This window comes from Notolepis coatsorum (assembly GCF_963971535.1).
Source record: "Notolepis coatsorum genome assembly, chromosome: 19".
Classification (NCBI taxonomy): domain Eukaryota; kingdom Metazoa; phylum Chordata; class Actinopteri; order Aulopiformes; family Paralepididae; genus Notolepis; species Notolepis coatsorum.
The window spans coordinates 61,616,652-61,641,586 of record NC_140183.1 but is presented as its reverse complement, the minus strand read 5'-3'; the positions used below and the strand labels follow the sequence as shown (position 1 = coordinate 61,641,586).

The 24,935-nt window shown below is 48.6% G+C and overlaps 1 protein-coding gene across 1 annotated transcript in view; it reads right to left on the bottom strand.

Moving 5' to 3' along the window:
- Positions 1 to 7,776: 7,776 nt before the first annotated feature.
- adgrb1a (adhesion G protein-coupled receptor B1a) overlaps positions 7,777 to 24,935 on the bottom strand; it is a gene marked incomplete at its 5' end in the record, with an annotated part of 169,377 nt that continues 152,218 nt past the window's right edge. Inside the window, 6 exons of the mRNA XM_084336668.1 lie at positions 7,777 to 7,997; positions 8,754 to 8,912; positions 10,343 to 10,378; positions 12,463 to 13,130; positions 17,217 to 17,256; positions 17,846 to 17,941. Coding sequence (XP_084192794.1) covers positions 7,803 to 7,997; positions 8,754 to 8,912; positions 10,343 to 10,378; positions 12,463 to 13,130; positions 17,217 to 17,256; positions 17,846 to 17,941 — 1,194 coding nt within the window. The 3' untranslated portion in view covers positions 7,777 to 7,802. The remainder of the gene's footprint in view (positions 7,998 to 8,753; positions 8,913 to 10,342; positions 10,379 to 12,462; positions 13,131 to 17,216; positions 17,257 to 17,845; positions 17,942 to 24,935) is intronic.

The window sequence follows — 24,935 nt, the reverse complement described above, 5'->3', positions numbered from 1 at the left end:
GTGTGTGTGTGTGTGAGATATAGAGAGAGAGGGGGGTGAGAGAGATGAGGAAGGGGCAAAAGAGAAAAAGAGCTGGGAGAGTGTGTGTGTGAGGGAGAGAGGGGGGTGTGTGATTAATCAGCCCTTGTGTGTGTGAATGTAACAAGTTCCTAACGTTTTCTTTCCCCTATTATTTCATGCACACTTTATTCATTGTTTTAAATTATTATTTTCTTTTAAGTTATTTTGTGCATCACTCTGTTTTGAATTTGATGCAAATTTGCAATGCATGAGGGTCATCCTTTTGTGTTAAATGGCTGCACAAAGCAAGCATTTGTTGACTTGCATGTTGATAAGAGTATTAAAACTTGGAACTTGAAAAAGATCTGTTTAAGGTAAAAAAAAGAATTAAAAAAAAAAGCGATTAATTTGCGATTAATCGCGAGTTAACTATGGACAATCATGCGATTAATCGAGTTAAATATTTTAATCGTTTGACAGCACTAATATATATATATATATATATATATATATATATATATATATATATATATATTCCACATCTGTCTCTACATATCTGCATATAATCCTTTTTACATATCTGTAGATACTATATCTATATTTGTACATATCCCTTACCTACTCTTACTAGTTACACTGCTCTGGCCAGTATGACTTACTACCATAGTGTCTTTATACCTGTATCACTGTACATATTAACACTACAACTCTGTACATACATCACTACTCAGTACTGTAGTACTAATTTATATATTTTATATCCAGTTTAATCACCTGTATGTTACTATTGCACTTTACTGTTACATTTGCACTTATTTTAATTGTACTGTACCTGTGCTGTATAATGACAATACCTTTTGTATCTAATCTAATCTATTTGATCTATATTCATGTGCGGATCTATACACGCTCATACGAAGGAGGACAAAAACAAACTGCATTAACACATTGGACGCCAGATACGTCGGGTTAATTCGCCATCGCTTGAGCACCAAACCTGAGAAAAGTCGGGTTTTAATCGTTCAATGCTCAATGCTGGATTACGTTGAACGCACGATCGCGATCAGTATTTGGAATGGCGATCAGATAATTGGATTATTCTTTTTGCAGTACATCATAGACAAGGTAAGGACTATATGTTATCAATCTTGCGTTGATCCGATCTTTTTTTCCCCACGGTCGGAGCGTGTGTCTGCGGTGTGTGTGTGGTTCGTGTCCCGTTGGTGGCAATCGAAGCATAGAAAAACGACCTCCCCCCCACCCTTTCTTGCATGCATGAGGAAACATAATACCGATAATCTAGCAGTTGATTTCAGATTGATTATAGATCCAGGCGAGAAATGACACAATTTATAATGAAATGCAGTAAAACGCTGTTTGGCCTTGTTTCCCGGGATTACACAGAATCACTCTAAAACTATACTCATTCACCACGGTATAAAACGGAAATGTATGGATGAAAAAAGTCAGTTTTTTGCATGTTGACCGGTAGAAACTCACTGACAATCGACTATGTTATTAGATCCATAGCTATAATATTTAACTGGTTCTGCGCCAAAAACAAGTACTATACTCGTTATTACCGTCCAACCGTGGAGCGCCAACCACGAGTATACTCGTTATTGGATCCGTTTTTCTTTTATTCGCTATTGCCATTCATAATTCATCGAGGCAGCCTGTGCATGCTGTTCTGAATGTGTCTGAGCTGGCAGACGGTCAATACCGCCCTCTAATGCCTTCGGCCGCTATTGCACTTCATTTTAAACTATGTAGTTTGTTTTCTGGGCCGAGCTGAGCCGTGTGGGTGGGGTTTAAATACTCCGGCAAGGCAAGCGCTTACAACGATGCATTAACTAGGCTGCCCCCCCCGCCCTCCTTCATATACAATGCCGGATAACCTGGGACGGACTCCCACGACCAGTACTTGGAATGGCGATCAGATAATTCGATAATTTTTTTCTGCATTACATCAGAGACAAGGTAAGGACACTATATATCCAATCTTGCGTTGATCTGATATTTTCTGGCGTCCAATGTGTTAATATAGTTTTAGCACTGCAAACACCGGAATTTATCCCCATTGAACGGAGCGCTGGCACACAACGGGTATACGCCCATAGCGACCTCTGGCGCTGAACCTGTTAACACAGTCCCGGCCATTCACGTATATATACGTTTTTAACTAGTTTTTTCTTTTATTCGATTTTAATATCCTATTCAATGTCACAGAGCTGTATTTTGGCTGGAAAAGGCATATTGAGACTCGGAAAGTGCAGTACCGGCCAGATCCTGGTATTGGCGCTGTCTATAGAATGCAGTTTCCCCTGTTGCACACTTGGTGTCAAATTTTTTCGCTCTGGGCGGACTTTTTTGTTAGTCTGAAGCGAGGGCTTCACCCGTTCGCCTGGAATACTTTTTGCGACGCCGAATTCATTATGCAGTAAAGGAATATAGCATCAGCCAATGGACATATCGATCTACCAGATGGCGATCAAATAACTGGAAAATTATTTTTGGAATCCAACCGGCCACAGGTAACAATTTGACGTCAATTTCAGCTTGATCGTGCAAGGATTTAATAGCCACCCCCCTGCTTATCCTATGTTGTGGTAATAACGAATGCTGTTATTGGTAATCAATAATCAGAAACGACTTCTCCCCCCCCCCCCCTTTCATGCATTCATGGTGGAACATAATACAGATCAAATGCATTTGGATTTTTAACTCTAGCTTGTGTAGGGACGAAACGCCAATAGATTTAACGTTATTAGCTTTGCAGGAATTATCCCAGACCATTCCGATTTAACGCTCATATTCATCACGGTATAAAACGGGAACGTATTGATGAAAAAATTATTTCTTTATGGCATATTGAACGGAAGGTTCATACTGTCAATTGACAATGACAGTGGATGCATAGCTATAATATAAAATATAGATTTAGCTCTACAAACAACGTGATGCACAGTGAACGTTTGTTATGGGAACGCTGGCCTTCCTAGAATGGGGCCCATCTAATGGCTGGCCGTGAATGTGTTAACACATTGACCGCCAGCAGCAGGGGCCGCTGATATCCCATTCATCACCAGGTCTTTATTCAATGGATATAGTTTTAGACTGTGACATTTGCGAGTGCTTAAAATATATCTTATATTATATCTATGGGTCTAATAACGCTGTCGAGTCTCAGTGAGTTGCTTCTAGTCAACATGCCAGAGACAGATTGTTTTTTCATCCGTACATTTCCGTTTTATACCGTTTTGAATAGAGTATGATTTGGGTGTTTTTCAGTAATTCCAGGAAAAAGGCGAGAAAAATGCATTTTACTGTAATCCAATCTATCTAATCATCCTGAAATCAACGCTAGATTATCATTAGTATGTCTCCTCGTCCATATATGAAATGACGTCGTAGCGGGGCGCTCGCCCCCCCCCTCCTCCTACCCAACGGTAAACAGTGATCGGGGTAGAAATAAATGTCAGATCAAATTTATATATAATATTCTTACCTTGTATCTGATGTAATGCAAAAGAGATAATCCAAATATCTGATCGCAATTCCAAATAATGCTCGTGGAGGTTCGCACCACACTACTGACCGTTTCACAATGTCAGGCGGGCGGAGTAACTGTTCGATGCCATCCTTGTATAGAACTGGCTTAAATACTGAGTATTTAAACCCTGCCCGTCCGGCTCTGATCGCCTCCTCCGTTTATGGCGCAGAATGTGTTAATACACGGTTCATTTTACAACAGTTGTTGTTGTTGCTGGTGCTGCTGTTGTTGTTTTTGTTGTTGTTATTGCTGCTGCTGTTGTTGTTGTTATAGGTGTATTGAGGATAAGCCCAGTTGCAGATGTGTTGTCGATTCACTGAATTGCATTTCTTAATTATAAATAATTTCTCTTAAAACACCAAGCTTGTTCAATTTTAAGATTTGTGTTAACTCTACATTTGAATCTAATCTAATTTAATCTTAAATAAAGACGCATCATGGAAGATTGGTCGCCCTGTGGCCGTGAGAGGTAACCACACCTTGTTTAAACATGGCGAATGAAGGAAAATGGAAACAAAAAAGATATCTACTTTTTCTCCCATTTTCTATTTTTCTCCCATCCCCAATTTCGTATTGTCCAATTCTACCCTCCCCTGTCTCAAACGCTGTTAGGCCATGCCTCCCACTGGCCGGCTGCAATGTGGACGAAGCCTTGCATCATGTGTCCCCTCCGGTACACGAGGCAGCCGTCGCATCTTTTCACCTGCACAGCGCGATCTCTCAGCGGCGAGGGTCTGCGTGGGAGGGACACGCCGTTGCTTCCTGATTCTGCTGCGCAGGCGCACCAACCGACCTGTAGGAGTCGCTGTCCACAACGTCCAATCCCCACCCACCAGCTTCCCACCCCTAACACTGCCAATTGTGTTAGTATGAACGACCAGCCAAGCTGGTAGCAATGCAGAGAGCTGGGCTCGAACCCAGCATCTCCTGCATTAGTGGTGAGCGCCTTGCCCACTGCGCCACATAGCCGCCCCAAAAAAGAAATGTCTTCAAGAACGGTAACTCTCTGGGCTCAGTTTTACATGTGTCACTCAGAAAGTCACTCTAGAAATGAGAGCGTAGCCTTTTATCGGATTTTACGGTACCCATCGTACACTACCAGAACTAGTTTGAGCAAAATTCACTGTTGGCTGCAGGTTTTCTCTCATCCAGACTAACTCTGTGATTTACCTCGCTAAAGAAGCAATATCTTTTAATGCAAAGAAGTTCTATATCGTGCAAGCTTAATATACACACTTTGAGCTGGAACAGTGTTCTTTCTCCCGGAACTCTGGACCTAGGCTTTGCTGATGTATTCCTCAAATCTAATAACAGCCGTGACATTTATTCGCTAGACTATTTATGATGGCTTAAATCTTTATTAGCAGACACAGGCCGTCTTGCCGTCGAGATTGGTTTTCTGTCCGGATGCGTAAATAATCCAGAGGCCTGTTGACAAATTCCATTTCTAATGTTTTTTTTTTCCTGTATCCAGAAATGCAAGCACTCACACGCACATCTCTTACTAATTACACTGCTGGCCAGTACGACTATTACCATAGTGTCTTTACACCTGTATCACTATACATATTAATACTACAACTCTGTACATACATCTGGTTAGCACTATTACTCAGTATTACTCATTTATATATTTTATATCCAGTTTAATCACTTTAAACTGTACCTGTGCTGTATATATGTGCTGAATCTAATCTATTCTAATCATGCATACATATTCATGTGCGGATCTATACACGCTCATACGAAGGACAAAAGCGGTTTGCACACGGTATATTATGTAAGGGATAATGTATAGCTACGAGGTCATTGTCGCAAAATAATTGACCGACACGGAGTTTAGAACACCGAGGCGCCGGGCCGAGGTGTTCTAAACGCAGTAGCTATACATTATCCCGCTTATTACATGGCTAACTTACTAACAATATACCTAATTCATTTTACACCATCGACAAGACGAGATCAAATGCAGATGCAGTTGTTCTGTGGCTCCGCTGTAATCGCCGGCAGGTCTGTGGTCTGATTGCACTGATGAGTGCAGCTGTGCATAATGGTAATGCTTAGTTTTCGTGTCTGCGACCAAAATGCTTGATTGTGATTGGTCAATAGCGCTCTGTTACCCATATCAGCCGTCATTATTGCGCGTTGCCCATGGCAGCAGTCAGTTATCGAGAAATAATTCACCGCTGTCAGGGGCAACCGAGCGCTATTGACCAATCACAATCAAGCATTTTGGCGAATGTTAAAACGCCATGTAATAAAACATTATAATACACGGTACATTATAACATTATAATACATGGTACATTATAATACACGGTCCACTATAATACATGGTACATTATAATACACGGTACATTGTACCGCGTCACGGATATGTGACTGCGGCTAATTAAACGCGGCGAGGAAACACAACACAAAACCATTTATTATATAGATATACTTTTATTAGAAATATGACACATTCATTTTGTGCTCTGAAAACTGTACATTAACAAAGAGGCCCCAGCGAAATCAAAGGGTGGGGGGAGGGGGGGTGGGGCTTCGGGGGGGGGGGGGTCAGGGGTCAGGTGACCAGGGTTCAGACAGGTACAGATCTGAGAGAGAGGAGGTGACAGCAGGTGATATCAAAACACACACTGTTACAATTGTGATACAGAACATACAGACTCGTATAGTCCGGCACCCTGAAAGGATGGGGGGAGGGGAGGGGAGGGGGGTTGGGGTAGTAGATCAGGAATCCGAATAATCATCATGTTCATATGTATAATAATGATAACAATTATTATCCTCCAAGCACGGTAAGAAAGATATTTATAGGCTAAAATCCATTCTGTAGAACTCTGTTGAAATAATTACAATGCTGTACAACAGGACTCCAAAAGAGCCTTGTGCTTTCCGTTTTTTCGCGCTCTCAGCCACACGCCGGCTACTAGCAGAGTCCCCCGCCCTCCGTGACGTCCTACTGTATATGTTCGCCGTATCGTATATATTTATAGATCTGTTCCTTTAAGCGTCCCGTTGAGCCTCTCCCGTAGTTGAGCATACGTTTCTTTCCATACACACACACATACACACGGACGCACACACACACTGAGCCACACACAGACACATCATTAGACATTAGTACCGCCCTTCTCCCCCACCTGCATCTTCGCAAATCCGTTTTGCAATAAATGTACCAAGCCGGCTCGTACATCAAGCAAGCCGGTCCGATCGAATCGCAGCGGCGTATAAAGGCCTGACTTCTCGACCCGCCTCCCTTACAAGCTTCGTGGAGGATCCCGGCCCGCGCCCTGCGTCTCTCAGCCGGGGATCATGTGACTGAGGGGGTCCACTGAGAGGGGAAGGTCGAAGGTCGACCTTATGTGTTTTCGCTGGGTGGAGCCAGGCTGGGTGGAAACCAGGGCTGGGTGGAGCCAGACTGGGTGAAGCTAGGGCAGGGTGGAGACAGGGCAGGGTGCGTCAGGTAGCCATGGAGGGGCACGTATGGTACAGTTTGGCAGTCTGCCTCCTCCACTGCCTGGGTATCTGGGGCGTAATACTGGGGGGGTCCTTTCCTTCCCAGGTCCCTCTTTCTACTGTCAGAGAGGAGAGGAGTCCAGAGGCAGAGTCCCTGTCTGTCAGCCTGCCTGCCTGTCTGTCTGTCCGCCTGGTCCTCCGCAGAAGAAAATCCACGCTTTGGACCCAAAGAGGAGAGGGAGAGAGTGGAACAGCGATGCAATAACAGTACGAGTGACAAAAAAACTAAACAAAGACACATAATCATAGTAATCACGCAATAACCATTTAATACAGTGGGGCAGATGTTGCGCGGTAACCCTCCTTTATGCTGTTGTATGTATGACGGACATACTGGAGCTGAAGCCGTTGCGTTGTCAACCTATTTCCCATGTCAGCTAACTTGATAGCTGGGACCACGTGTATATATACCGTTCGGCTATTCTGACATTATCACAGGCAACAAAAACCCTGTTCTAACATAAAATAAAACGACGTCGAAAAAAAATGTCATTGCATGACTGTTCCCTCTTGAATGAAGCTGATCTCTCCCCTCCTTCTATCTACGATAGCATAAGGTCTGTTCATCACGCTCTCTCTCTCTCTCTCTCTCTCTCTCTCATGGGCGGCGTGGTGTGTGGGAGGGGGGGGGGGGGTGTTTGGCATGTTTTGTCTGAGAGCGTGGGGCCAGGGGGTGGTGGTGGTGGTGCTGGCGCTGGGGGGCGACGGGCCGCTCCGTCCCTCCCTGTCACACCTCCGTCTGCAGGTCCATGATCTCCTGGCCCACCAGGGGGATGGTGGCGCTGACCTTCTCCCACTCCACGGTCTGCATCTCCAGGGGCGAGGCCGCCACCGTCTCCAGGTCCTTCCGCACCCAGGACGGAGGGGAGTGGGTCTTCCTGACGCCCTCCCAGGCCCGCTTGCTGGGCGTCTGCTGCTTGTCCTGGTGGGAGATGGGAGAGAGAGAGAGAGAGAGAGAGAGAGAGAGAGAGAGAGAGAGAGAGAGAGAGAGAGAGAGATAGAGAGAGAGAGAGAGAGAGAGAGAGAGAGGAGAGAGAGAGAGAGAGAGAGAGAGAGAGAGAGAGAGAGAGAGAGAGAAAGAGAGGAGAGTCAAGAGATGGTTGTAGGTAGATCAAATCGAATGGGCTATTCCGCTGAAGTGTGATGATTTGTGCCAGTGATAAGAGAAAGAGACAGACTGAGAGAGAATGAGATCAAGATCAGATGTGACAGAGATAGATGACGGAGAGAGCGAGAGAGGGTAAGCAGAGAGAGAGAGGGAGAGGGGTAAGGAGAGAGAGAGGGAGAGGGGTAAAGAGAGAGAGAGATTAAGGAGAGAGAGCGAGGGGTAGTGAGAGAGAGGGATATGTAAGGAGAGATAGATATATAGAGAGGTAAGGAGAGAGAGAGGGGTAAGGAGAGAGAGGTAAGGAGAGAGAGATGGAGAGGTAAGGAGATAGAGAGATAGAGAGGTAAGGAGAGAGAGAGAGGGGTAAGGGGAGAGAGAGAGGTAAGGAGAGAGGTAATGAGAGAGAGTTGTAGTGAGAGAGAGGGATAGGTAAGGAGAGAGAGAGAGAGAAAGAAAGAGAGAGAGAAATAGAGAGTGCGTGCATGTTTGTGTGTGTGAGAGAGAGAGAGAGAGAGAGAGAGAGAGAGAGAGAGAGAGCCCCAGTGAGAGTAGAGAGGAGAAAGTCCTTACACTCATGTTGGTCTTGTCACTGCCAGCTGAGGACACGCTCCATCTCTTGGCAGCCTTGCCGTCGACGGGCGGAGACTCCCGGTCCTTGTCTGCACTGTGGATCTTTCTGCTCAGGTCTTGGAACATGTCCTGGTGGCGTTTCCTAGTGTGCATTATCTTCTGAATCACACACACACACACACACACACACACACACACCACACACACACACACACACACACACACACACACACACACACACACACACACACACACACACACACACACACACACACACACACACACACACACACACACACACACACACACACACACACACACACACACACACACACACACACACACACACACACACACACACACACACACACACACACACCAACACATTTAGCTGACACTTTTATCCAAAGCGTCTTACAAGTTCTGTACAACAAATCAGCAGGAAGGGTCCAACTCTGGCAGCTAAGGGTCAGTAACATTGTTAGTCATACAGTGTCAAACTTGAGTGCTACAGTCTTGACATACTAGCATAGTAGGTAGTATAGGCTAATAATAGAATAGCAAAAGACAGAAGGTTAGTAGAATGATTATATATCTTTTTTTCAGATATTGATTGAAGAGGTGCTCTTAGTCGACGGCGGGACATTGGTCAGGTTTCAGCTGTCCTGACTGTGGTGGGAAGTTCGTTCCATCATTGTGGAGCGAGGACCGATAATAGCCTGCTTCTCTTTGATGACCCTCCCAGAGCTCGGATAGGAGTGGGTCTGAGGCGGCCAGAGGATGTAGAGCGGAGGGGTCTTGATGGCGTGTAGTTAGAAGATGCAGAGCGTAGGGGTCTTGAGGGTGTGTAGTTAAAGGATGCAGAGCAGAGGGGTCTTGACGGTATGTAGTTAGAAGGAGAAGAGAATAGGGGTCTTGAGGGTGTGTAGTTAGAAGATGCAGAGCGGAGGGGGTCTTGAGGGTGTGTAGTTAGAAGGTGTAGAGAATAGGGGTCTTGAGGGTGTGTAGTTAGAAGATGCAGAGCGGAGGGGGTCTTGAGGGTGTGTAGTTAGAAGGTGTAGAGAATAGGGGTCTTGAGGGTGTGTAGTTAGAAGATGCAGAGCGGAGGGGTCTTGAGGGTGTGTAGTTAGAAGGTGTAGAGAATAGGGGTCTTGAGGGTGTGTAGTTAGAAGATGCAGAGAGTAGGGGTCTTGAGGGTGTGTAGTTAGAAGATGCAGAGCGTACTGGGTCTTGAGGGTGTGTAGTTATAAGATGCAGAGAGTAGGGGTCTTGAGGGTGTGTAGTTATAAGATGCAGAGCATAGGGGGCTTGCGTTACTCCGCAGATCACACAGACCGTAATACGTCTCATTACCGATGAGTCACGGAGTCTCGCAAAAAAAGCTGAGACGTACGTGATGATTATGCAAAAACTCCCAAGGTCTATAAACACTCCCCAGTCATAACAGCCTTTTATTAAACACCAAGAGAACTCCCAAGGTCTATAAACACTTTCCAGTCATAACAGCCTTTTGTTAAACACCAAGAGAAAAAAAAACACAACATGCTGACATAAAGAAAAGAAAGAAAGTTAAACTGGAATAAATTTACCTCAAAGTCAAGCTCGGCATAGCGTGATTTTCGTCTCTGGAGGGAGATAAGAGAGAGAGAGAGAGAGAGAGACAGAGAGAGAGAGAGAGAGAGAGAGAGAGAGACACACAGAGAGAGAGAGACACACAGAGAGACGCAGAGAGAGAGAGAGAGGGAGAGAGATTAAAGATTTATTTAGTTGTTGCCCGCCTCTTGAGAAGACAAAGTGGTCTTCTAGTATTTTATTCTGCGTCTCCGAATCAGTAAAGCAGCAGGAGGGGGGTGGCGGCGGGGAAGGGTTGGGGGGAGAAGCGGAGCACTGAGTCACGAGGAAGACCATCCTTTGGCGCCGGTCTGCGCTGACCCCGTCGCTCTGAGCCAGGCGGAGTAAACAGCTTGTGACCGAATGACCTTTTTTCCAGTACCCTTGTCGCGGAGCGGCGCCGGAGAGCTTGACCTTCACCGCGACGGGGCTCGCTGTGGCAGCTGCCGCCTCTGCGCTGCTGCATTCTGGGAGCGTGTTTTAGCAAACGGACGTCTTGGACTTCCTCTGCAGGTCGTCTCGAGCCTCGGTGTGTCCCACTCGAGGAGAGGGGACGGAGTTGGGAGTGACCTTTTAAAACAAAGAAGATCGTGTGCTCGCGCGGAGGACTGAGCTACGCCCAGGCTGGTTCTTTGCGGAGGCTTGTGGTTGTTGTTGTTTTTGCTAATTAAAAAGGGGGGGTGAGCTCCTTGAAGCAATGGTAATGCAATAAATACTAAGTAGATAGTAATGTGCAAGGGAGAGAGAGGTAAGCAGAGAGAGAGATAGATGGAGAGAGGGGAGAGGTAAAGAGAGAGAGAGGGGTAAGGAGAGAGATAGAGAGAGAGGTAAGCAGAGACAGAGAGGGAGCGATGGGAGAGGTAAGGAGAGAGAGAGAGGGAGGGGAGAGGTAAGGAGAGAGAGAGAGAGAGAGGGAGGGGAGAGGTAAGGAGAGAGAGATAGGTAAGGAGAGAGAGAGAGGAGAGAGAGAGATAGCTAAGGAGAGAGAGAGGTAAGCAGAGAGGAGAGAGAGAGGTAATGAGAGAGGGAGAGAAAGAAAGAGGTAAGCAGAGAGAGAGGGGGAGAGAGGGGGAGAGAGGTAAGGAGAGAGAGAGGGGTAAAGGAGAAATAGATAGAGAGAGGGGTAAGGAGAGAGAGAGAGAGGTAAGGAGAGAGAGATGTAAGGAGAGAGAGAGAGAGAGAGAGGGGGGGTAAGGAGAGCGAGAGGGGTAAGGAGAGAGAGGGAGAGAGAGAAGGAGGTAAGCATAGAGAGGTATGGAGAGAGAGAGGTAAGGACTAAGGAGAGAGAGAGAGATGTAAGGAGAGAGAGAGGTAAGGAGAGAGAGGTAATGAGAGAGAGAGAGGTAAGGAAAGAGAGAGAGAGGTAAGGAGAGAGAGAGAGTAGAGAGGAGAACGTTTCCTATCTGCAAGTAAGGCGGCGCAGGGATTCCACACAATGGATCAAACCTCGGAAATGACAAGTTACATACACGGATAAAATAACTCAATCAAGAATACATCAGTGAGACCGCGTCCACGCCGCTTCACCAGAACCGGGAGCACGTACCTGTGAAGTGTCACAGCTAACTAGTGACACTGGTTATTATGACATCCTGTTCTTATGTTTATTATATATGATTATGAGGAATGTCTGTATAACAGGCTTCTATCTCGAGTAGGTGATTGAGATAGATAGAGACTGCCTGTAGCTCTTAACAGTACCGCACGGTCAAGTCCGGACGAGCAAAACGGCATCAGACACCGTTAAATCCGCAAAAGACAAAAACATCTCACGATCGAGGTAAGGAGAGAGAGAGAGTAGAGAGGAGAACGTTTCCTATCTGCACATGCCTAAATAAACCGTGAGAAGACACCAGAAGACACCAGAACAACAGAGAGAGAGAGAACAACACGGTCCGAACCTCACCTCCAGCGAGCTCATGGAGAGAGAGAGAGAGAGAGAGAGAGAGAGAGAGAGAGAGAGACCAACACGGTCCGGACCTCACCTCCAGCGAGCTCATGGAGAGAGAGAGAGAGAGAGAGAGAGAGAGAGAGAGAGAGAGAGAGAGAGAGAGAGAGAGAGAGAGAGAGAGAGAGACCAACACGGTCCGGACCTCACCTCCAGCGAGCTCATGGAGAGGGTGGAGACGGTCTCGCTCTTGGACATCATGCCGTTCCCGGAGTCCCCGCCGTCCCCGCACATGGTCATCTGGCCGTCCCTGGACACGCCCCCCTGCAGGTGGTGGACGGGCGAGTCCCGCTCCGAGCACGACACGCTCACCTGGTCGGCGGGCAGCGTCTTCAGCGCGAAGCCCGGCACGGCCTCGGCGGCGCCCACCACCGAGTTGGCCAGGTGGACGAGCCTGTTCTGCTCCACGCCGATGCCGTACTTCTGCTCCTCCTTGTTGTTGCCCTTGGCGGACTTCAGCGTGCCCGTGTTGTTGTTGTTGCTGCCGGGTAGGATCATGTAGCCAGGGCCCCCCTCGGGGCCCCCCGCCTCCCCGCCGGCGCCGCCCCCCCGCGGCAGCTCCGCCTCCAGCTGCTTGAAGAGCTCGCCGTCGCAGATGTAGATGGACTTGGCCCCCGGCAGCTCCGTGCTGATGCCCTTGGCAGCGCCCTTGTCTCGGCGCAGGGTCAGCGTGTGGCTGGTGTAGTCGGCCACGTTCTGCAGGTGCACCTTGGCCATGCTGGCCGGCATGGTGTTGAAGTTGGAGCCCTTCTGGAGGGTGAGCGTCCCCCCGGAGGAGACCTTGTCCTCCCCCTGGACGGAGGAGCGCTTCAGCGTCCCTGGGGGAGGAAAGAGAGGAAGAAAGAAAGACGTTTTTGTGAGAATTCATGTAAATGGTAAATGGTGCATTGATTTATAGCAGCTTTTATCCAAAGCGCTTTACAATTTGTTTCTCACATTTGACCCATTCACTCACACATTCACACACCGACGGCGGAGGCGACCATGCAAGGTGCCAACCTACTCATCGGGAGCAGTTAGGGGTTAAGTAAGTGTCTTGCTCAAAGGACACATCGACACGCTGCCCGGGAGGAGTGGGAATCGAACCAGGAACCTCCGGATTACCAGACGACTGCTCCACCTCCCGAGCCGCTGTCGTCTCAAGTAAGGCGGCGCAGGGATTCCAAACAATGGATCAAACCTCGGAAATGGCCATGACAAGTTACATACACGGATAAAATAACTCAATCAAGAGTACATCAGTGAGACCGCGTCCACGCCGCTTCACCAGAACCGGGAGCACGTACCGCACGGTCAAGTCCGGACGAGCAAAACGGCATCAGACACCGTTAAATCCGCAAAAGACAAAAACATCTCACGATCGCTCGCCCACTCGTCGTAACAAAAAGAAATAAAAAAACAATAATTTGTTTCTGTCCTGTTCCCATCCTCTCTCGCTCTCTCTCTCTCTCTCCCCCCACTGGGCCGTCTCGATGGCTCTAGCCGGTCCAGATGCTTCTCCCCGATATCCTATCTCGGGAGATAATCAGATTCACGCTCCCGACGGATATCAAGAGAGGGAGCCGCTATCTGATGGCGCACACTGTTCGGCAGGGACTTAATTATACACCAGGCGTCGCCGTAGCGACTCAGACGACCCTGTTTATCTGCATATTACTGCTCGCCGCACGTCCGGCCCCCCTCCCCCGCAGCCCGGGCTCAATTCTGTTATGCAGCGGTAATGCGCTGTAGCTGCTTGCGGAAACGGTGTCTCTCTGAGCTTTATGAAGGGAAACGGTGTCTCTCTGAGCTTTATGAAGGGAAACGGTGTCTCTCTGAGCTTTATGAAGGGAAATGGTGTCTCTCTGAGCTTTATGAAGGGAAATGGTGTCTCTCTGAGCTTTATGAGGGGAAATGGTGTCTCTCTGAGCTTTATGAAGGGAAATGGTGTCTCTCTGAGCTTTATGAAGGGAAATGGTGTCTCTCTGAGCTTTATGAAGGTAAACGGTGTCTCTCTGAGCTTTATGAAGGGAAACGGTGTCTCTCTGAGCTTCATGAAGGGAAACAGTGTCTCTCTGAGCTTTATTAAGGGAAACGGTGTCTCTCTGAGCTTCATGAAGGGAAACGGTGTCTCTCTGAGCTTCATGAAGGGAAACGGTGTCTCTCTGAGCTTTATGAGGGGAAACGGTGTCTCTCTGAGCTTCATGAAGGGAAACGGTGTCTCTCTGAGCTTTATGAAGGGAAACGGTGTCTCTCTGAGCTTCATGAAGGGGAACGGTGTCTCTCTGAGCTTTATGAAGGGAAACGGTGTCTCTCTGAGCTTTATTAAGGGAAACGGTGTCTCTCTGAGCTTTATGAGGGGAAACGGTGTCTCTCTGAGCTTCATGAAGGGAAACGGTGTCTCTCTGAGCTTTATGAAGGGAAACGGTGTCTCTCTGAGCTTCATGAAGGGAAACGGTGTCTCTCTGAGCTTTATGAAGGGAAACGGTGTCTCTCTGAGCTTCATGAAGGGGAACGGTGTCTCTCTGAGCTTTATGAAGGGAAACGGTGTCTCTCTGAGCTTTATGAGGGGAAACGGTGTCTCTCTGAGCTTCATGAAGGGAAACGGTGTCTCTCTGAGCTTTATGAAGGGAAACGGTGTCTCTCTGAGCTTCATGAAGGGAAACGGTGTCTCTCTGAGCTTTATGAAGGGAAACGGTGTCTCTCTGAGCTTCATGAAGGGAAACGGTGTCTCTCTGAGCTTCATGAAGGGGAACGGTGTCTCTCTGAGCTTTATGAAGGGAAACGGTGTCTCTCTGAGCTTTATGAAGGGAAACGGTGTCTCTCTGAGCTTTATGAAGGGAAACGGTGTCTCTCTGAGCTTTATGAGGGGAAACGGTGTCTCTCTGAGCTTTATGAAGGGAAACGGTGTCTCTCTGAGCTTTATGAAGGGAAACGGTGTCTCTCTGAGCTTCATGAAGGGGAACGGTGTCTCTCTGAGCTTTATGAAGGGAAACGGTGTCTCTCTGAGCTTTATTAAGGGAAACGGTGTCTCTCTGAGCTTTATGAGGGGAAACGGTGTCTCTCTGAGCTTCATGAAGGGAAACGGTGTCTCTCTGAGCTTTATGAAGGGAAACGGTGTCTCTCTGAGCTTCATGAAGGGAAACGGTGTCTCTCTGAGCTTTATGAAGGGAAACGGTGTCTCTCTGAGCTTCATGAAGGGGAACGGTGTCTCTCTGAGCTTTATGAAGGGAAACGGTGTCTCTCTGAGCTTTATGAGGGGAAACGGTGTCTCTCTGAGCTTCATGAAGGGAAACGGTGTCTCTCTGAGCTTTATGAAGGGAAACGGTGTCTCTCTGAGCTTCATGAAGGGAAACGGTGTCTCTCTGAGCTTTATGAAGGGAAACGGTGTCTCTCTGAGCTTCATGAAGGGAAACGGTGTCTCTCTGAGCTTCATGAAGGGGAACGGTGTCTCTCTGAGCTTTATGAAGGGAAACGGTGTCTCTCTGAGCTTTATGAAGGGAAACGGTGTCTCTCTGAGCTTTATGAAGGGAAACGGTGTCTCTCTGAGCTTTATGAGGGGAAACGGTGTCTCTCTGAGCTTCATGAGGGGAAACGGTGTCTCTCTGAGCTTCATGAAGGGAAACGGTGTCTCTCTGAGCTTCATGAAGGGAAACAGTGTCTCTCTGAGCTTTATGAAGGGAAACGGTGTCTCTCTGAGCTTTATGAGGGGAAACGGTGTCTCTCTGAGCTTCATGAAGGGAAACAGTGTCTCTCTGAGCTTTATTAAGGGAAACGGTGTCTCTCTGAGCTTCATGAAGGGGAACGGTGTCTCTCTGAGCTTTATGAAGGGAAACGGTGTCTCTCTGAGCTTTATGAGGGGAAACGGTGTCTCTCTGAGCTTCATGAAGGGAAACAATGTCTCTCTGAGCTTTATTAAGGGAAACGGTGTCTCTCTGAGCTTCATGAAGGGAAACGGTGTCTCTCTGAGCTTCATGAAGGGGAACAGTGTCTCTCTGAGCTTCTTGAAGGGAAACGGTGTCTCTCTGAGCTTCATGAGCTTCGAGCTTCAAGTCTGCCACCATGTTGATGTTGTGTGACACAGAAGCAAACAGAAGCAAGCGCTGAGTGAGCGAGTGCGGAGGGGGTCGGGGCACAATGAGACGGGTACATACACCTCTTGATTGGCAGACATTCACACACACACACACACACACACACACACACACACACACACAGTGGTGGAAGACGTACACGGTTCCTTTACTTAAGTAAAAGTAGAAATACCCAGATAAATTAGTAGTAGAGTAGAGTACTTGCTAAGTATTTACTATTGAATGTACTTGAGTATCTAAAGTAAAAGTATGCATTCTACATTACGTTTTTGTATTCCAGCGCTTGTTCAATCCTTGAATCCATTGACCTCTACAGGTTATGTTAAAGTGGTATGTGGTCCTGTTGTGCTGCTCTAATGAAAGGTTATGTTAAAGTGGTGTGTGGTCCAGTTATGCTGCTCTGATTAAAGGTTATGTTAAAGTGGTGTGTGGTCCAGTTATGCTGCTCTGATTAAAGGTCATCTTAAAGTGGTATGTGGTCCAGTTATGCTGCTCTGATTAAAGGTCATCTTAAAGTGGTATGTGGTCCAGTTATGCTGCTCTGATTAAAGGTCATCTTAAAGTGGTATGTGTCCAGTTATGCTGCTCTGATTAAAGGTTATGTTAAAGTGGTATGTGTCCAGTTATGCTGCTCTGATTAAAGGTGGTGTTAAAGTGGTATGTGGTCCAGGTTTTCTATCCAAGATTATTTTCTTCAAAGTAACTAGTAATTGATGGGTTCAGATAAATGAAGTGAAGTAAATAGTACTCACGTAAAGTACAATAGCTCAAAAAAGTAGGCCTACTTCCACACACACACAGACGAACACAGTAGAACACGCTAGAACTCACCCGATCTACAAGCCATGTCCACGTCTTTCTCGAAATCAGTCTGAGAAGCAGAAACACAAAAGTTCAATTTAAAGTATAAATTTAATTTGATTTCAAACCTTTATTTCAACTTGAGACATTGAGGTTACTACTCTCATTTACAGCGACGACAAAGAGTTTACAAAACAAGACACCGTTTATCAGCAATTTCATACACAATAAATAAACAATAAAGAATCATACTTTTAAATGCAGCAAAAGAAGGAAGAACCTTCACCTTCAGAGTCAGTTGGAGGGCATTCTAGGTGTTGGAAGCATCAAAGTAAAAAGCAGTTTTTCCTATAGTTCAGAGCAAACTGGAGGAACCCTAAGAACCAACCAGTCATTTGAACGTGTAGAATAGGTTTCAAGATTCCATTCCAACGGTGTTGTGATGTAAGGGGGAAACTTACCAATCAGGGCTTTAAAAATAAACAAATACCAACGATACTTACGCCTTTCAACCAGAGAAAGCCATCCAACCTTTTCATAAAGGACACAGTGGTGGGTATCATATCTGTCACCAGTAATACATCTGAGGGATTCAATAATAACATTTGAAATGTTAAGAATAGGAAGAAAATACGAAAAAGACACACGTTACGTCGCACCATGAGCTGGGCGTGGCCGTTCTGGAAGGAGCCTCCTGAGTCTCCGTTGGCGTCCTCCTGTCGGTCCACCACGCGGCACTTCACTGCCTCCTGGACCTGCAACGTGAAGACACACGCGTTACCACCACGACACCGGGTCACAGCAGTAGTTCTACCTAAATGGCTGTTTTTTTATATAGCGCTTTTATCCAAAGCGCTTTACAATTTTGTTACTCACATTTTACCCATTCACTCACACATTCACACAGCGACGGCGGAGGCAGCCATGCAAGGTGCCGACCTGCTCATCGGGAGCAGTTAAGGGGTTAAGTGTCTTGCTCAAGGACACATCGACACGCTGCCCGGGAGGAGCGGGAATCGAATCGGGAACCTCCGGATTGCCAGACGACTGCTCTACCTCCTGAGCCACTGTCGCCCCTACCAGCCATTTACCATTTAGTTCTACCTGAGACAAGACACATGCGTTACCACGACAACACCGGGTCACAGCAGTAGTTCTACTTGAGAAACTACACACGCGTTACCATGACGACACTGGGTAACAGCAGTAGTTCTACCTGAGACAAGACACACGCCACTGACACATGCCTCCTCTATTTGAACGACCACATCAAACAAGAGGTGGACGCGGGCAAATACTGCGGCATGGTCATGCTGGACCTACAAAAGGCCTTCGACACTGTCAATCACTCCATACTAATGGACAAGCTAAAAGCAATTGGTTTTGATAGCTTATCAGTGAGCTGGATGCAATCCTACCTGGAGGGGAGAGAACAGATGGTAGAGGTAAACGGTACTCTATCCCCCCCCCCCTCACAGTGAGCTGTGGTGTTCCACAAGGAAGCATACTAGGACCGCTACTCTTCCTAATTTATGCAAATGACATGTCGTCAGCTTGTGACTGCAACTTGTTCCTGTTTGCGGACGACTCAGCCCTGCTGGTCTCTGACAAGAACAAGTTGCAGGTTGAAAAAACCCTCAGCTCGGAACTAGGCAAAATCTGCATATGGCTCGCTGATAACAAACTATCATTACACATGGGCAAAACAGAGTCCATTCTCTTCGGTTCAAATAACAAACTCAACAAGACCGACGGCTTCTCAGTTACAGTGGGTGACAATATTGTCACAAGGAAAGACGAAATTACCTACCTGGGTTCCATCCTAGAGGCAAATCTTTCCTGTGACAAAATGGCATCCAATGTAATAAAAAAAGTCAACCAACGAACTAGATTCCTGTACCGGATCTCCTCTCTGGTAAACAAGAATACCCTGAACACTCTGGCAGGAGCACTCATTCAAGGGTACTATGACTATGCGTGCACCTCATGGTACCAAAGCACCTCAAAGGCGCTTAAAACAAAATGACAAACATCACAAAACAAACTGGTCAGACTACTACTTGACCTGAACCCCAGAACCCACCTCACCCCTGCCCACTTTGACAACCTAGGATGGCTTAGAGTAGACGACAGAGTACAGCAACTTGCAATGGGCCTGGTCTACAAGATACACTATACGACCGGGGTGCCCATGTACATGTCAAAATACTTCCCAAAGGTCAGTGAATACCACAACCACTACACCAGAGGAAGCTCAACAAATCATGTTAAACCCAGATTCGGCTCAAACAAGGGACTAAACACGTTTCAGAATTATGCCACAACAATGTGGAACGCCCTACCCAAAGCTGTAAAGGAATGTGAATCCCTGCCCACATTCAAAACCGCTCTTAAAGAGCACCTACGGGAGGCTGCAATTCGAAACTGGCCACCGTAAATGCCCAAAACCCCCACCACCTCCTACTAATAGACAGTCTCCTCCCCACCGCATGTATATATTCCCTCCCCACCGTATGTATATTTCTCTCCCACCCACCCACCCCCCCCTAATGTACAGTCCCCTCCCCATCATATGTATATACTCTGTCAGGATCTAGGGGTAACAGTACTGTATATTGGAATACCGTTTATGTCACAAATGTATCAGTACTAAATACCTATATGTCCCTATGCCATAAATGTCATGTATGTTGTGTATGTCATAAATGTCTATATGAATTGAAAATGGGGGACCCTGATGGAAACAAGACAAACGTCTTTCTCAGGTCTGCATCCCCTTAACAATTGTATGTATTGAGCCGTACTGTATTGTACCCATTCTGCAATCTGTTAAATAAAGTTTTCATTCATTCATTCAAACCACGATGACACTGGGTAACAGCAGTAGTTCTACCTGAGACAAGACACACGTTACCACGATGACACTGGGTAACAGCAGTAGTTCTACCTGAGACAAGACACACGTTACCACGATGACACTGGGTAACAGCAGTAGTTCTACCTGAGACAAGACACACGTTACCACGATGACACTGGGTAACAGCAGTAGTTCTACCTGAGACAAGACACGCGTTACCATGACGTCACCGGGTCACAGCAGTAGTTCTACCTGAGACACTACACACGCGTTACCACGACGACACTGGGTCACAGGCTAAGTGTGAGGTTTTGCCCGCTGCTCACTACCTTTTCTCTGTCTTCTTTAAGCCTACTGTTAGGAATTCCCTATTCTCTGTCTTCTTTAAGCCTACTGTTAGGAATTCCCTACTCACTCTCTCTAGCCCCCACCCTCTCGTTCCTTACCCTTAGTGGCCACACCTGTTTGATATTCTATTATCTCTCGCACCTGTGGTGGCAGGCTAATTAGTCCCCCTGTGGGCTTTAAATACCAGGGCGCTTCCCCTCGTTTTGGCGTGGGGTCGTGTTGTATACTTGCCGAGTCATATTCTCTAAACATCTAGACTCTTTCGGGAGATCCTCTGTCTGCCTATGCTGTTCCATTCTCCGGCGTCGAGATGTTTGCTCCAGCCTTCGCCTGCTGTCGCCGTTGCCTGAGAGTGGGACTGGTCTGCGCTCCCTAGACTTCCACGGGAGGCATCCCAGTCATCCACTTCAGACCCCCCCGCGCAGCTGTCGTCCTGACGCACATCCAGACCAGCGCAGACGCTCTCCAGTCCACAGCGCGCAACGCGCATCTTCCAAGGACGCTCGAGCTTGGCACGCTCTCCAGACCAGCGCGCAACGCGCATCTTCCAGACCTTCGAGCTTGGCACGCTCCTCCGTACCAGCGCGCAACGCGCATCTTCCAAGGACGCTCGAGCTTGGCACGCTCTCCAGACCAGCGCGCAACGCGCATCTTCCAGACCTTCGAGCTTGGCACGCTCCTCCGTACCAGCGCGCAACGCGCATCTTCCAAGGACGCTCGAGCTTGGCACGCTCTCCAGACCAGCGCGCAACGCGCATCTTCCAGACCTTCGAGCTTGGCACGCTCCTCCGTACCAGCGCACTGACGCGCATCTTCCAGACCTTCGAGCTTGGCACGCTCCTCCGTACCGGCGCACAGACGCGCATCTTCCAGACCTTCGTGCTTGGCACACTCCTCCTGGCAGACGCACCCCGATGCGTCTCTCTGTTCCGACGCGCACACCAAGGTGTGGCGCGCCACTCTGTTCCTCGGCTCCGACAGTGGCTACCCGGTGGACGACATCCTCGCCACCGCCACTGTTCCAGCTCCCTGTTCCGACGCGCACACCAAGGTGTGGCGCGCACTCTGTTCCTCGGCTCCGACAGTGGCTACCCGGTGGACGACATCCTCGCCACCGCCACTGTTCCAGCTCCCTGTTCCGACGCGCACACCAAGGTGTGGCGCGCACTCTGTTCCTCGGCTCCGACAGCGGCTACCCGGTGGACGATGCCCTCGTCACCGCCACTGTTCCAGCACTCTGTTCCTCGGCTCCGACAGCGGCTACCCGGTGGACGATGCCCTCGTCACCGCCACTGTTCCAGCACTCTCTCCCTCGGCTCGGACAGCCAGCCGCCCCGGTGGCGATGCCTTCGTTCCCGTTGCTGTCCCTGTACCATTACGCATGCGCCTGGGTGAGTTTTGATTGTGATGTCACTCACCCAGCGTAGTGCCCTTGCTCCCGTTCCCGCTGCTGTCCCCGTACCTTTACGCATACGCCTGGGTGAGTTTTGATTGTGATGTCACTCACTCAGCGTAGTGCCCTTGCCCCCGTTCCCGCTGCTGTCCCCGTACCTTTACGCATACGCCTGGGTGAGTTTTGATTGTGATGTCACTCACTCAGCGTAGTGCCCTTGCCCCCGTTCCCGCTGCTGCCCCTTTACCTTTACGCATACGCCTGGGTGAGTTTTGATTGTGATGTCACTCTCCCAGCGTATTGCCTCTGTTAGTTAGTTTGGACATTTCATCTCCCAGCGTATTGCCTCTGTTAGTTAGTTTGGACATTTCATCTCCCAGCGTATTGCCTCTGTTAGTTAGTTTGGACATTTCATCTCCCAGCGTAATGCCTCTGTTTTTGGTTCTCACTTAGAATAGTATTTTTGGACTTTACATCTCCCCCTGTGTGTTTGTCACACGAAGATATTATTACTTTGTTCACTTTGTTATTTGGACTGTTCTGCACCTGCTCTGTTTTTTCCCTTTTGTGCATTAACTCTCTCCTCTGTCCTGCAGAGCGGCCCAGATGTTTTCCCACCAGTCCCCAGTTCCTCCCTGTACCCCAGCCCGCCTCCGCGGGCCTCAGTCCCCTCTGTTCCCTAGTTCTCCCCTTTCTAGTTCCACCTAGTTCCTGTTCCCTAGTTCTCCCCTTTCTAGTTCCACCTAGTTCCTGTTCCCTAGTTCTCCCCTTTCTAGTTCCACCTAGTTCCTTGTCCCTAGTTCCCCTAGTCCCCGTTTCTCCTGTTCCCTAGCTCTCCTAGTCCCTAGTCCTCTCTCCCTAGTTCTCCTTGTCCCTGGTTTACCTAGTCTCTAGTTCCTCTGTCCCAAGGCGTTCCCTTAACCTTCCCTTGGGCGTTCCCTTACTTTCCCTTAGTGTTCCCTTTTCCTGCCCGCCTCTTAAAGGCACCTTTCCTTCCCCTCATATTATATTCCTGTATTTGTGATTCTCCCTTAAAGGGACAGTGCCCTTTTCCCTGTATTTCCCTGTTGTTCAATAAATATCTGTTTCTTGGCAAACCATCATACCTGTCTTGTGTTGTGCGATTGGGGTCGGTTACAAACCATAACAGTACGACCCCACCAAGTCTACGACCCCAGCCAGCACAGACTGTGTATGTTGAGTTTGCCTTTTTTTTCTTGTCCCCTCTAGCTTCCCTGTTAGCCCAGTTTAGCTTCCTTGTTAGTCCTGTTTAGCTCCCTTGTTAGCCTGTTACTCCCCTGTTTAGCCCAGTTTAGCTTCCCGGTTTAGCTTATTAGTCTCCCCGGTTAGCTCCCCTGTTTGCTTCCCGTTTTGCCCTGTTTGACCCCCCTGTAGCTAGCCATGCCCTGGCGGCTAACCCAGTCCCTCGGCAGAGCCCCTGTCTGCTAGTCTTGCCCCGGCTGCTAGCACAGCCTCTATGTTTATGCAGCCCTTGCTGCTGGCATGGGCCCTGTAGCTAGCCATGCCCTGGCAGCTAACCCAGTTTCCCTCTGCATGGCCCCGGTCTGCTAGCTTGGCCCCGGCTGTTAGCACAGCCTCTATGTTAATGCAGCCTTGCAGCTGGCATAGGCCCTGTAGCTAGCCAGGCCCAAGCAGCTAACCCGGTCCCTCTGCATGGCCTCCACTTTTTTGTGTAGTTTCTCCCACTGCTAGGACTGCCCTTCAGCTAGCAAGGTCAGTATTCCCACAGCTAGGACTGTCCTTCCAGCTAGCTTGTTCTCTCATGCTGGTCCAGCCCTGTCTGCCAGCCTAGCTCCGGCAGCTAGCGCAGCCTCTATGTAGATGTAGCAGTACAGCTAGCATAGGCCCTGTAGCTATCAGTGCCTTGGCAGCTACCCTTTCCCTCTGCTAGCCTAGCTCGGCAGCTAGCGCAGCCTCTATGTTGATGTAGCAGTACAGCTAGCATAGGCCCTGTAGCTATCAGTGCCCTGGCAGCTACCCTTTCCCTCTGCTAGCCTGGCTCCGGCAGCTTGCGCAGCCTCTATGTTGATGTAGCAGTACAGCTAGCATAGGCCCTGTAGCTATCAGTGCCCTGGCAGCAACCTTCCCTCTGCTAGCCCTTTCCCGGTGCTACCATGGTTACCCCTTTGCTACCCTGCTTGCCCCTCAGTTTCTCTAGACCAGTTGCTCTAGACCAGTTCTCTAGACCCAGTTCCTCTAGACCCAGTTCCTCTAGACCAGTTCTCTAGACCAGTTCTCTAGCCCGGTTCTCTAGCCCAGTTCTCTAGACCAGTTCTCTAGACCAGTTCTCTAGACCAGTTCCTCTAGACTAGTTCTCTAGACCCAGTTCCTCTAGACCAGTTCCTCTAGACCAGTTCCCCCTGTTGCCCCTCTGCTACCCTAGTTACCCCTCGGCGACCCTGTTTCTTTTGCTAGCCCCACTCTTGTGGTGGCTTCCCCTGCTGGCTTGGCCAGTACCTCTTGTTTTGCCCCCTGCCACTCTGTCTGTATTTGTTTTGGGTCGCCGGGTGGCTCCCGTTGGAGGGGGGGATACTGTGAGGTTTTGCCCGCTGCTCACTACCTTTTCTCTGTCTTCTTTAAGCCTACTGTTAGGAATTCCCTATTCTCTGTCTTCTTTAAGCCTACTGTTAGGAATTCCCTACTCACTCTCTCTAGCCCCCACCCTCTCGTTCCTTACCCTTAGTGGCCACACCTGTTTGATATTCTATTATCTCTCGCACCTGTGGTGGCAGGCTAATTAGTCCCCCTGTGGGCTTTAAATACCAGGGCGCTTCCCCTCGTTTTGGCGTGGGGTCGTGTTGTATACTTGCCGAGTCATATTCTCTAAACATCTAGACTCTTTCGGGAGATCCTCTGTCTGCCTATGCTGTTCCATTCTCCGGCGTCGAGATGTTTGCTCCAGCCTTCGCCTGCTGTCGCCGTTGCCTGAGAGTGGGACTGGTCTGCGCTCCCTAGACTTCCACGGGAGGCATCCCAGTCATCCACTTCAGACCCCCCCGCGCAGCTGTCGTCCTGACGCACATCCAGACCAGCGCAGACGCTCTCCAGTCCACAGCGCGCAACGCGCATCTTCCAAGGACGCTCGAGCTTGGCACGCTCTCCAGACCAGCGCGCAACGCGCATCTTCCAG